Source organism: Procambarus clarkii, chromosome 92, assembly GCF_040958095.1.
Source record: "Procambarus clarkii isolate CNS0578487 chromosome 92, FALCON_Pclarkii_2.0, whole genome shotgun sequence".
Lineage (NCBI taxonomy): Eukaryota > Metazoa > Arthropoda > Malacostraca > Decapoda > Cambaridae > Procambarus > Procambarus clarkii.
The window spans coordinates 15,048,709-15,062,390 of record NC_091241.1 but is presented as its reverse complement, the minus strand read 5'-3'; the positions used below and the strand labels follow the sequence as shown (position 1 = coordinate 15,062,390).

Here is a 13,682-nt window from a genome sequence, read left to right as displayed (position 1 = left end):
TTAGTTGTGTATCATCTGTCAACACTGATACGAAGGAGCTAATTTCATGTTAGGTTGTTAACATGTTTCAGAAACAGGATGGGCCCCCAGCAGCGACCCTTGCGGTACTCCACTCGTATCCTCTCTCTATTCTGGTATCTCTCTATTCTGGTATCTCCGCTCTCACTGTAACCCTTTGCTTCCTTCCTGAGAGGTACTCCCTGACCCCCCTTTAGATTTTTACCGGATACATCAGCCTGCTCCCTATAGCTTGGGTAGGAGTCGCTTGTGTGGGACAGTATTAAATGCTTTCTTCAGTCGAGGAATGTGCAGACTCATTCTGCTTTTCTTTCTTGTTTGAGTCCAATGTTATTGTAAAATTCTAATAAATTTGTCAAGCAGGGTTTTCTCTCTAGTAACTTAGAGGATGATTTATTATACTTGGCTGTAGTTTAGCCGTTCCCAGCTTCTCATTTTTTAATACTGGACCCACATTAGCTATTGTCCAACATTCTGTAAGTTCTCCAGTTTCCGGAGAGGAAACAGGAGTGGTTCTGCTGCCTTCTTTAGACTCCCCGGCGATACCTGGCCTGGTCATACAGCTCTTGACATATCCAGTTGCTGTAGATGTTTCCTAACTACTTCTGGTCTCACTGGCGTTTGTGCGAGTCCTTCCTGTGACAGTGGCCGTTTAGTCAGGCACATTACCTCCACTGGCAAATTGGCTTCCAGCTTAAACACTTGTTGGAGGCTGTTGTTTAATTGCTCACGTGATTGCTAATCATTCTAAGTGTCATTCCCCCGGTCGTTGACAGTTACCTTCCCTAGAGGGTTCAGTTCCTGAACCGATCATGTGCCTCTGTAATCCTTTACACCACCGCCCACGGAATGGGTATGGGGTGCATAATAAAGAAAGAAATTGAATCTAATGTGACTGACGCTATATTGTTCCCGAGAGCTGCTTCTCCGCCACTCTCCTAATGTTTAGGAACCCGTTATCTTGATCAATTGTGATCTCGTGTTCTGTCCTCATGAATGCGAGGGTGCTTGCTTGCTTGCTTGCATGTGTTTCAACTTTAGCTGTTTGAACTTTAGCCGACAGGTGGAAGCAGCCAGTAGTAGAGAGAGGTAGTAAGCAGTGGCCAGCAGGTGAAGTAGTCAGCAGGAGACAGTAAGTAGAGGGACCTCAGACAAACAGCCAGAGGGAAGGTAATCCTGTTTTAAACAGGATTACGTTCCCAGCAAGCACGTTGTTACGTGACCAGCAAGTCACTAACATCAAGGAGGGCAAGTGAGGGTGTCTATATTTACTATTTGTGCCTGCAGGGTCGACCTGTTATAGCTCCTGGATCCCGACTTTCTCACAAATCCAAACCGAATTTTCTATCATATAAACTACATATGCTCGCTCGCTCTCGAGCTCTCTCACACACACACACACACACACACACACACACACACACACACACACACAGGGTGGTGGAGGCTGACTCCATACACAGTTTCAAGTGTAGATATGATAGAGCCCAGGGAATACAGAGAACATATACGGCACGCATAGATGCAATAAAGCACCTAAATTATTGGGATCGTCTCAAAGCCCTCCAAATGTACTCACTACCTACCTTGAGGCTACCTTGAGGTGCTTCCGGGGCTTAGTGTCCCCGCGGCCCGGTCGTCGACCAGGCCTCCTGGTTGCTGGACTGATCAACCAGGCTGTTAGACGCGGCTGCTCGCAGCCTGACGTATGAGTCACAGCCTGGTTGATCAGGTATCCTTTGGAGGTGCTTATCCAGTTCTCTCTTGAACACTGTGAGGGGTTTGCCAGTTATGCCCCTTATGTGTAGTGGAAGCGTGTTGAACAGTCTCGGGCCTCTGATGTTGATAGAGTTCTCTCTCAGAGTACCTGTTGCACCTCTGCTTTTCAACGGGGGTATTCTGCACATCCTGCCATGTCTTCTGGTCTCATGTGGTGTTATTTCTGTGTGCAGGTTTGGGACCAGCCCCTCAATTATTTTCCACGTGTAAATTATTATGTATCTCTCCCGCCTGCGCTCAAGGGAGTACAGATTTAGGCTCTTTAGTCGGTCCCAGTAATTTAGATGTTTTACTGAGTGGATTCTAGCAGTAAAGGATCTCTGCACGCTCTCTAGGTCAGCAATTTCTCCAGCTTTGAAAGGGGCTGTCATTGTGCAGCAGTACTCCACTCTAGATAGCACAAGCGTTTTGAAAAGTATCATCATCGGTATAGCATCTCTAGTGTGAAAAGTTCTTGTTATCCAACCTGTCATTTTTCTTGCAGTTGTGACGGCTACTTTATTGTGTTCTTTAAAGGTAAGGTCTTCCGACATGAGTACACCCAGGTCCTTTACATTGCCTTTTCGTTCTATGTTATGATTTGCCTGCGTTTTGTACGTGGTTCCTGTTTTTATGTTTTCAATTTTTCCGTAGCGCATGAGCTGAAACTTATCCTCGTTGAATACCATATTATTTTCTGTAGCCCATAGAAAGACCTGATCAACATCTGATTGGAGGTTTGCCGTGTCCTCTATGTTGCCAACTCTCATGAAAATCCTAGTGTCATCTGCAAAGGATGATACAGTGCTATAGGTTGTGTTCTGGTCTATGTCCGATATGAGGATGAGAAAAAGTACTGGAGCAAGCACAGTACCCTGGGGGACTGAGCTCTTCACGGTTGATGGGCTGGATTTTATTTTGTTGACTATTACACATTGGGTTCTGTCAGTCAGGAAATTGTAGATCCATCTGCCTATTTTCCCGGTAATTCCTTTTGAACGCATTTTATGTGCAATAACACCATGGTCACATTTATCAAAAGCTTTTGCGAAATCTGTGTAAATTACATCAGCGTTTTGTTTGTCTTCCATAGCATCTAATGCCATATCATAGTGGTCCAGCAACTGCGACAGGCAAGAGCGCCCTGTTCTGAAACCATGTTGTCCGGGGTTATGGAGATGCTGTGATTCCATGTATTTTGTGATCTTACTTCTTAGCACTCTCTCAAAAATTTTTATGATGTGCGATGTTAGTGCTATCGGTCTGTAATTTTTTGCCTCTGCCTTATTTCCTCCTTTATGGAGTGGTGCTATCTCTGCTGTTTTTAGTATGTCAGGGATAACGCCAGTATCTAGGCTTTGTCTCCACAGAATGTGAAGGGCCTGCGATAGTTTGATGACTAGAACTAGACTAGAAAGGAGACGAGAGAGATATCAAATAATATACACCTGGAAGATACTGGAGGGCCAAGTACCAAATCTACACAGTAAAATAACAACATACTGGAGTGAACGACATGGAAGAAAATGTAGAATAGAACCAATGAAGAGCAGAGGTGCCATAGGCACAATCAGAGAACACTGTATAAACATCAGAGGTCCGCGGTTGTTCAACGTCCTCCCAGCAAGCATAAGAAATATTGCCGGAACAACCGTGGACATTTTCAAGAGGAAATTAGATTTATTCCTCCAAGGAGTGCCGGACCAACCGGGCTGTGGTGGGTATGTGGGCCTGCGGGCCGCTCCAAGCAACAGCCTGGTGGACCAAACTCTCACAAGTCGAGCCTGGCCTCGGGCCGGGCTTGGGGAGTAGAAGAACTCCCAGAACCCCATCAACCAGGTATCAACCAGGTATCAATAGGCTCAGGAACCTGTACACCAGTTGATTGACAGTTGAGAGGCGGGACCAAAGAGCCAGAGCTCAACCCCCGTAACCACAACTAGGCGAGTACACACACACACACACACACACACACACACACACACACACACACACACACACACACACACACACACACACGGAGGGGGCAGGGATGACACAAGAGACCATTTAGGAGTGCACTCCCTGGCACAAATACAGCACGGGGCACCCCCCCCCCCATTATGCCAACCCCCCTCGTCCACATTGTTGGCACCTCTCTTACACGCTCTCTTACTCAACTGTTACTGGCGCCACACCCTCCAGGAGCCACACCCCCACCACCACCACCACACCCTCCAGGAGCCACACCCCCACAACAGCAGGAGCCACACCCCCACCACCACAACACAGTGCAGTACCCAGCAAGAGGAGGAGTGTAGTACCCAGCAAGAGGAGGAGGAGGAGTAGTGTAGTACCCACCTGCCTGACAGAGGGCGCGGGTCTTGAGGAAGGCGAGGGTGAGCCTCATGACGGAGGCCTTGTCCAGCTGGGCGACCGTCTGGGGCGGGAGTGGGAGGGCGCTGGCCAGCTCCGTGAAGATCTCGCTCTCCTTCCCGCGTCGACATCTTGCTGCATCCCGAGACTTCTCCTTCCGCTTCTCACTGTTCCTGTAACACCCCGTGGGACATTGTTACTCTGGTGTTCACTGTAATGTTACCATACAGCACTGTAATGTTACCATACAACACTGTAATGTTACCATACAACACTGTAATGTTACCATACAACACTGTAATGTTACCATACAACACTGTAATGTTACCATACAACACTGTAATGTTACCATACAACACTAATGTTACCATACAACACTGTAATGTTACCATACAACACTGTAATGTTACCATACAACACTGTAATGTTACCATACAACACTGTAATGTTACCATACAACACTGTAATGTTACCATACAACACTGTAATGTTACCATACAACACAATAAAGAATAAAGGTTGGACAAAGTATTGTAGCGCCAGAATGGTCCAATAATAATGGAGGAGGAACACCAAGGAGGGCAGTAAGAGGGGCAGACACAGCCACACGTCCACAGTGTGGCTCGGGGAGACATGATCACCACATACAAGATTCTCAGGGGGATTGACAGGGTAGACAAGGATGGACTATTTAACACGGGTGGTACACGAACAAGGGGACACAGGTGGAAGCTGAGTGCCCAAATGAGCCACAGAGACATTAGAAAACACTTGTCAGTGTCAGAGTAGTTAGTAAATGGAATGCATTAGGCAGTGGTGTGGTGGAGGCTGACTCTATACACAGTTTCAAGTGTAGATATGATGGAGCTTGAGAAGCTCTGGCATCTGTACACCAGTGGTTGACGATTAAGAGGCGGGACCAAAGAGCCAGAGCTCAACGTTTTGTGCATTAAGCTACCCCCAGGTGGTCAGTACAGGATGACGGGTACAGGTAGAGACGGGGAGAGAGGGAGAGGAAAAGAGGGACATAAAGCGAGAGAGAGGGTGAGGGTGGGGGTGAGAGAGAATTTAACAGGTCACTTCCCATGGATAGGATGAGGCTCCCACGAATATCCCCCCTCCACACCAGCAGCCCCCTCCCCTTCACACCAGCACCCCACACCCCTGCCTCACCCCATTATGGCAAGGGAGACATTAACCCCTAAATATTACCTGTTGTTACGGACTCGTCACCGCTGTGAGTATGGCCTGGTAATTCCAGCGCCATCTATGAGTCAGTACTCAAACTCCCCTGTAACTGGACGCTACGTAGACAACGCCATCTATGGGTGGTGGCGTGACTGTGGCAAATGGTTCAAGATTCCTGCCTTGGTCAGACAGAGATCTTTGTGGATGACCTCTGGTGAGGTGGTGGCTCAAGATCAGCGCCATCTGTTGTGCTACGGAGCACAATGTCAACGTCCCCAGAGAGTAAGTGTTGCTTCCTGGTTTTACTAGTACCTTCCACTTAACTGATGACGTGTCTGTGTCCCCAGAGGTGACCTGGGGCAGCAGTTGTACTGAGGACGACAGTTTACCTTGGGCACTCCACGTACTCTCCGCTTGGTCCTGGAAGACGACCACGTAAGCCGCCGCCGATCTTAGCAGTGTGGCTAGAGATCGGCGTACCCGGGAATTGCCTTGGGAGAGTACTTAGACAACAGTGAGGTGCCTGTAGTGGAGTGCTGCTAGCCTCTTGCTAGGGACTCCTGCCAGGGGATCGCTACCCCTGTATAGTGGCGTGACTCCGGTCAGTGTGTGGTTGAAGTCCTCTACCAGCGTGCAGTTGGAGGGCGACAGTGGGGTAAAGGCACCTTGTGACACTGTGGATTGGCCCACGTACAAGGAAAAACTCGCCAGTGTTCCCCAGTACGGTTGGAGAAGGTACCGGGTGTGGTGGACACACTGGGATTGACGAATACTGCATTGTGTGCGTGTTAAGTGTCTTGTGTGAGAGCGACATTGTTGTATATACGTATAGTAATATTCCATATTCCCTTATTATCTCTATTTATGGTGTTGTAAATATATTGGTGAAGGGAATAGTGTTTTGTTCATCCCTTATTAATCCATTGCAATGTCTTGCCAATTCCTTGAAAGCCACTACTAACTTGGGGTCGAATACAACACGTAGGTTCATCCATCAAGAACCCGGTTACTGGTCCACAGTGACCGTAACACCTGTGTCTGGCGTAGATGTACCTGGCGTACCTGTGTCTGGCGTAGATGTACCTGGTGTACCTGTGTCTGGCGTAGATGTACCTGGCGTACCTGTGTCTGGCGTAGATGTACCTGGCGTACCTGTGTCTGGCGTAGATGTACCTGGCGTACCTGTATCTGGCGTACCTGTGTCTGGCGTAGATGTACCTAGCTTACCTGTGTCTGGCGTAGATGTACCTAGCTTACCTGTGTCTGGCGTACCTGTGTCTGGCGTAGATGTACCTAGCTTACCTGTGTCTGGCGTACCTGTGTCTGGCATAGATGTACCTAGCTTACCTGTGTCTGGCGTACCTGTGTCTGGCGTAGATGTACCTGGCGTACCTGTGTCTGGCGTACCTGTGTCTGGCGTAGATGTACCTAGCTTACCTGTGTCTGGCGTAGATGTACCTAGCTTACCTGTGTCTGGCGTAGATGTACCTAGCTTACCTGTGTCTGGCGTAGATGTACCTGGCGTACCTGTGTCTGGCGTAGATGTACCTGGCGTACCCGTGTCTGGCGTAGATGTACCTGGCGTACCCGTGTCTGGCGTAGATGTACCTGGCGTAGCTGTACCTGGCGTACCTGTGTCTGACGTAGATGTACCTGGCGTAGATGTACCTGGCGTACCTGTGTCTAGCTTACCTGTGTGTGGCGTAGGTATGCCTGCGCGGGTGGAGCCAGGGGAGAGGGTTGGTGAGGAAGGGCAGAGGCAGTGTTGGAGGGGGCGGCGTGCCCAGGTACAGACAGGGCTGGAGGTGCCACCAGGCATCATCTGGGATGTTGCTCTTCATCTCCGGCACTCGTCACTGTGCCAGACTCCCGCTCCCTCCACTAACGATAACTCCACCCATCAACCACACCCAGCATAGCCTGCACCTCTCTCCTGGGACAGTTTACAAGTCATCTACCTTAAAGGGACGCTTTCCAGAGTCTTGTTTACAACTGTGATTACTTTAACCTTAGCTGGAGATTATTTACAAATATGATTATCTGTTTACATGGCATTGCATAAACAAATATAACACTTCTCTCGGCTATTATTTTACATTCTCATTTAATTTAAGACCTCGGCTTTCTTCGCAAACATAGCATCGTCTCTGTAAGGTTTCAAAATAATATTTTGGACTATTTCCGGCAACTTTTGGATAGGCCTAGAAGGTAGGAGGATGTGCCGGTGGTGTGGTGGGCGGTGTGAGCGTGGTACTGGGGTCCAGGTGTGACCTCTTGCTACTAGTTCTATCTTGCTCCTTATCGCTGATACTGGCAGAGACCTGTCCCTGTCTTCATCCCACTCTCGCCTCGGCCTCTGCCTCCAATATTCTCGTCCAGAAACGATGTGTGTGTTAGTGGCTTGTAAGACTGTAAGAACACGTTAGAGTGTAGTCTTACAACCCAATGTACCTTCTTGTGTTATATAAATATCTCCGATAGCCTCGAGGCTGCCCTTGTAGTGTGCTCTGGGGCTACGGTTGCAGCCTCCACGATAGCCTCGAGGCTGCCCTTGTAGTGTGCTCTGGGGCTACGGTTGCAGCCTCCACGATAGCCTCGAGGCTGCCCTTGTAGTGTGCTCTGGGGCTACGGTTGCAGCCTCCACGATAGCCTCGAGGCTGCCCTTGTAGTGTGCTCTGGGGCTACGGTTGCAGCCTCCACGATAGCCTCGAGGCTGCCCTTGTAGTGTGCTCTGGGGCTACGGTTGCAGCCTCCACGATAGCCTCGAGGCTGCCCTTGTAGTGTGCTCTGGGGCTACGGTTGCAGCCTCCACGATAGCCTCGAGGCTGCCCTTGTAGTGTGCTCTGGGGCTACGGTTGCAGCCTCCACGATAGCCTCGAGGCTGCCCTTGTAGTGTGCTCTGGGGCTACGGTTGCAGCCTCCACGATAGCCTCGAGGCTGCCCTTGTAGTGTGCTCTGGGGCTACGGTTGCAGCCTCCACGATAGCCTCGAGGCTGCCCTTGTAGTGTGCTCTGGGGCTACGGTTGCAGCCTCCACGATAGCCTCGAGGCTGCCCTTGTAGTGTGCTCTGGGGCTACGGTTGCAGCCTCCACGATAGCCTCGAGGCTGCCCTTGTAGTGTGCTCTGGGGCTACGGTTGCAGCCTCCACGATAGCCTCGAGGCTGCCCTTGTAGTGTGCTCTGGGGCTACGGTTGCAGCCTCCACGATAGCCTCGAGGCTGCCCTTGTAGTGTGCTCTGGGGCTACGGTTGCAGCCTCCACGATAGCCTCGAGGCTGCCCTTGTAGTGTGCTCTGGGGCTACGGTTGCAGCCTCCACGATAGCCTCGAGGCTGCCCTTGTAGTGTGCTCTGGGGCTACGGTTGCAGCCTCCACGATAGCCTCGAGGCTGCCCTTGTAGTGTGCTCTGGGGCTACGGTTGCAGCCTCCACGATAGCCTCGAGGCTGCCCTTGTAGTGTGCTCTGGGGCTACGGTTGCAGCCTCCACGATAGCCTCGAGGCTGCCCTTGTAGTGTGCTCTGGGGCTACGGTTGCAGCCTCCACGATAGACTCGATGCAGCTGTGGCCGAACAACCCCACACAATAGACCGCAGCTACTTCCGCTGGAAAAACTGGTAGTGGTTAGCGAAGAGAGTTCTAAGCTTATCACAACAGTACCAAATCATCTCCAGGATTTGCAGGACAGTTTGGGTCCAGTCCACCTTGAAGGCCATCTTCCGCCCCTCCTCACCCCAACCCATCACTGTATACACACGATATTAACAAAACAATTGTCACCGACAGCGTATTTGACGAGGAGCCGGCAGCCAGCCTATGTGCCCAAGGTCACCACAGTTTATCAACACGCTGGAGAGCCGGAGGGCGATCACACAAGGGCATCAACTTGCCCGCTAGATCTCCCGCTACTCACTGATAGGTAAACACTGATAGGAAGTTACTGAGGGTAAACAGTGATAGGTAGCCAGTGATAGGTCGCACCACCTCCAACAACAGGCGGACCAATACCGCACAAGCAGTGTTATCTTGTCACTGTTATCTTACCAAAGAGGACTCCACCGCACCTAGGTTATTACACCGAGAAGTCCCAGCCACACCTCGGTGTTATCAGGCAGGCCTATAACACTGTCACCATAACGCCCTCAGCCTTCACACTCGTCGTCACACTGGAGGGCACGGTATGTGTGGCGACAGTGTCACTCGGTACTGACACTGGCAGTAGCGTCTGGTGCCATGCAAGGAGGGGGGGGAATGTGTCACATGGCACAGGTCACTGCCAAACTCTGAGTGCCAGCCTTCCCGACAACAGCTGTATCTGTAATGACCTATTTTTGCCGTATGGATAATATCTCGGCCAATACGTCTGTGTATTTTTGTGCACAGGTGAGAACAGTTGCTCCCTCCCTACCTGCGTCCCTCCCTCACCTGCCTCGTCACGCAGTTGCTCCCCCCCCCCCTCATCTGGCACCGCGTAGTGCCACCCCCACGTCCTCTCACGCGCCTACTGCCTTGCGAGGAGTGCCAAGACCCTGGCGCCACGTGGTCTGGTCACGAGTCTGGCACCCAGCAGTGTGTGGGGGCGGCCACACATGCGGATACTGAGAGGTGTGTGATGGGGGGGTGAAGGGGGGGAGAGGTGTGGTATTAGGATGACAGAAATCTCACTTGTGTCACAACAACGAGGTCACGGCCGCTGAACACAACAGCCTGCTTGATGGGGTTCTTGGAGTTTTTAAACTCTCCAAGCCCGGCCCGGGGCCAGGCTTGACTAGTGAGAGTTTGGTCCACCAGGCTGTTGCTTGGAGCGGCCCGCAGGCCCACATATCCACTACAGCCTGGTTGGTCCGGCACTCCTTGCAAGAACTTACTTAAGTAACTCTTGAATACATCCACCATTGTTGCCCTAAACGCTGTGCGTATTAGTGACTTTAGGTATTGTATGTACCACTAGCTCTATCTATAAATCCAAACTTATGTTTGTAAATGCATCAATGTATGTATTTTTCCTGAATAAAATACTATTATTTCGGCAATATTTCTAATGCTTCCTGGGAGGGTGATGACGGTATAATGTTAGGACAGGGTGCGTGGCCCCATGACTAGTGGTGGACCACAGTGTGGACCACAGTGTGGACCACAGGGTGGACCACAGGGTGGACCACAGTGTGGACCACAGTGTGGACCACAGGGTGGACCACAGTGTGGACCACAGTGTGGACCACAGGGTGGACCACAGTGTGGACCACAGTGTGGACCACAGGGTGGACCACAGGGTGGACCACAGTGTGGACCACAGTGTGGACCACAGTGTGGACCACAGTGTGGACCACAGGGTGGACCACAGGGTGGACCACAGGGTGGACCACAGTGTGGACCACAGTGTGGACCACAGTGTGGACCAGTGTGGACCACAGTGTGGACCACCGCAGGTAAGATCCTAGACCCACACAACCAGAGGACCTCAACAGCTGAGCCAACCACAACACACAATGTAAACAAAGTAATTCTGATTTTATCAACAGTCAATAGTGTCAAAAATGGCGGGTATTAATAGGACCCGGAGGGTGCACCCAAGCTGGGAGGGGCACCGCTGGCCCGCACCAACATGTGTACCGTGGGACAGTGTACCGGTGGGACAGTGTACCGTTGGGACAGTGTACCGTTGGGACACTGCACCGTTGGGACACTGCACCGTTGGGACAGTGTACTGTTGGGACACTGAACTTGGCGTATACCTGAACCGTAGCTAGAGGGAAGGAACGATGTCCAACCACTTTGTCGCTCTACCGTCCAGTCCGTCTCACTTCTTGCAGGTCGGCGTTCAATCCCCGACCGTCAAAGTGGTTGGGCACTTTCTTCCCTCCACCCTATCCTAAATCCTTATCCTCATCCCTTCCAAGTGCTATATAGACGTAATGGCTTGGTGCTTTTCCCCTGATAGTTATATTATCTTCCCAAGTACGGCCTTAGACCAGCCTTGCCTTGCTTGGTCCAGCAGGCTGTTGCTTGGAGCGGCCCGCAGGCTCACACATCCACCACAGCCTGGTTGGTCCGGCACTTCCTGCAGGAACCTGTTTACAGGATTCTTGATCTTCCACTGCGAAGGTACTGTACACAGGACTATCCGCCGCGTCTTACACTGGCAGGAGATATATTCTGGCTGGACTTGTGAACTTGTATTTTCATGTTTGATCTTATTTCCTCCAGCCACACCCCGGCCACACCTCCAGCCACACCCCGGCCACACCTACGGCCACACCCCGGCCACACCTCCAGCCACACCCCGGCCACTCCTCCAGCCACACCCCGGCCACACCTCCAGCCACACCCCGGCCACACCCCAGCCACACCCCGGCCACACCTACGGCCACACCCCGGCCACACCGTCCCCCAGGGGGGGGGGGGGTCAACACCAAAGTTACTATACAGAAAGTGCTAAAACAAAACTCATAAAAGAACCCTTTCCATTTTCATAATAAATTATATTAAAACACTCAAAGCTCTAAATGTGTGTGTGTGTGTGTGTGTGTGAGTGTGAGTGTGAGTGTGAGTGTGTCAAGAGCTAAAGCGGTCCGTACTTGAACTAATCCACACTTCACTTGTATAGAATTACACACACTTGAGATTACACTCAAAATAAACAAATATATTAATAAATAAATAAGCGGCCATTGTTTATAGTTCTGGTCTGTAAATATTTTGAGCAGTGGAGCAGCTGTGCCGGGGGCCACGAGCTGTGCCGGGGGCCACGAGCTGTGCCGGGGGCCACGAGCTGTGCCGGGGGCCACGAGCTGTGCCGGGGGCCACGAGCTGTGCCGGGGGCCACGAGCTGTGCCGGGGGCCACGAGCTGTGCCGGGGGTAAACACAGTAAAATAACAACGTACTGGAGTGAACGACATGGAAGAAAATGTAGAATAGAACCAGTGAAGAGCAGAGGTGCCATAGGCACAATCAGAGAACACTGTATAAACATCAGAGGTCCGCGGCTGTTCAACGTCCTCCCAGCGAGCATAAGAAATATTGCCGGAACAACCGTGGACATCTTCAAGAGGCAACTAGATAGTTTCCTCCAAGGAGAGCCGGACCAACCGGGCTGTGGTGGGTATGTGGGCCTGCGGGCCGCTCCAAGCAACAGCCTGGTGGACCAAACTCTCACAAGTCAAGCCTGGCCTCGGGCCGGGCTTGGGCAGTAGAAGAACCCCAGGACCCCATCAACCAGGAGCGTAAGTTAATAGAAAAATATAAATCATTATTTTGTGAAGGCGGCCATAGAGCAAGCTGAGGGTTGAACACTAACGCTTAAGACAGCTTCATAAGTCTTGAAGCTCTGTTCAAGACTTATGAAGTCTTGAACAGACTTGGTCCAGGACTGTTTATGAGCCTCCACGTCAGACAAGCCTTTCACCACCCCTGGCGATATTATGCTGCCAACGTCCACCTGCGGCCACCAACAGTTTATCTGATCCACCCGGAGACAGGTGAAGGTTAGAAACAAACAAACAAACGAACGAACAAACGAAAGAGAGAGAGAGGAGGAGAGATCCATGAAGCCCCTACCGCTCCCCTCCCCCCCCCCCCTCCATTCCTTTAATAAACCTTCAGCATAGCAACAAGTGGGTGCCGAGGGTCGGGGGGGGGGGGGGGGTGAGATAAGAGTGACGGGGGGGGGTGCCAACACCCGTGGTGGTGCCAATGACACGTTCAAGAGGCAGCGGAAGCAGCTGATGCCTCCGGTCTCTCCCATAATACGCCGCATTATTTACGGAATGTCACGTATTAACACAAATTAAAGCACCGTAATACTGACGGTTTCTAAACATTGGTCGCCATGGGTTAGGCGGGTTGCTTGGGTTCGTACGTGTCTGGTGAGGCAAAATCAGTTGTATCGAGAAAACGACAGTGTATGGGAGTACCTTCCGGTAACACAGAGGGTCATAGTGACAGTGCCCCTTGTGTGTGGCCCCCGTGGCCACGGGGGGCCACAGGGGGGGGGGTTCCACAGGGGGGGGGGGTTCCACAGGGGGGGGAGGCACGGGGGGTGCCACAGGGGGGGTGCCACGGGGGGGTGCCACAGGGGGTGCCACGGGGGGGTGCCACAGGGTGAGCTGCAATGGTAATGTGATGAGTGTTCCTTGGTGATTGCCTGGTCTAAGAGGCTGTTTGTTTTCATAGCCTGAAGGCCCACACACCCATCATAGCCTGGCTGATCCGGTAACTTCAGCGGTAACTTATCCACTTCTCTCTTGAAAGCTCTACTGTAGCAACATCAGGGGCAAAATAGCAGGAGCATAACGCGGACGCTACTGAGAGCAGCCGCGTCCAACAGCCTGGTTGACCAGTCCAGCAACTAGGAGGCCTGGTCGAGGAC

The 13,682-nt window shown here is 51.6% G+C and overlaps 1 protein-coding gene across 1 annotated transcript in view; it reads right to left on the bottom strand.

The window, feature by feature from the left end:
* The window catches only part of LOC123775002 (hypoxia-inducible factor 1-alpha), a gene marked incomplete in the record, with an annotated part of 263,924 nt that overhangs the window by 73,324 nt on the left and 176,918 nt on the right, over positions 1-13,682 (bottom strand). Inside the window, 1 exon segment of the mRNA XM_069318978.1 lies at positions 4,117-4,304. Within this exon segment, the coding sequence (XP_069175079.1) occupies positions 4,117-4,304 (188 nt within the window).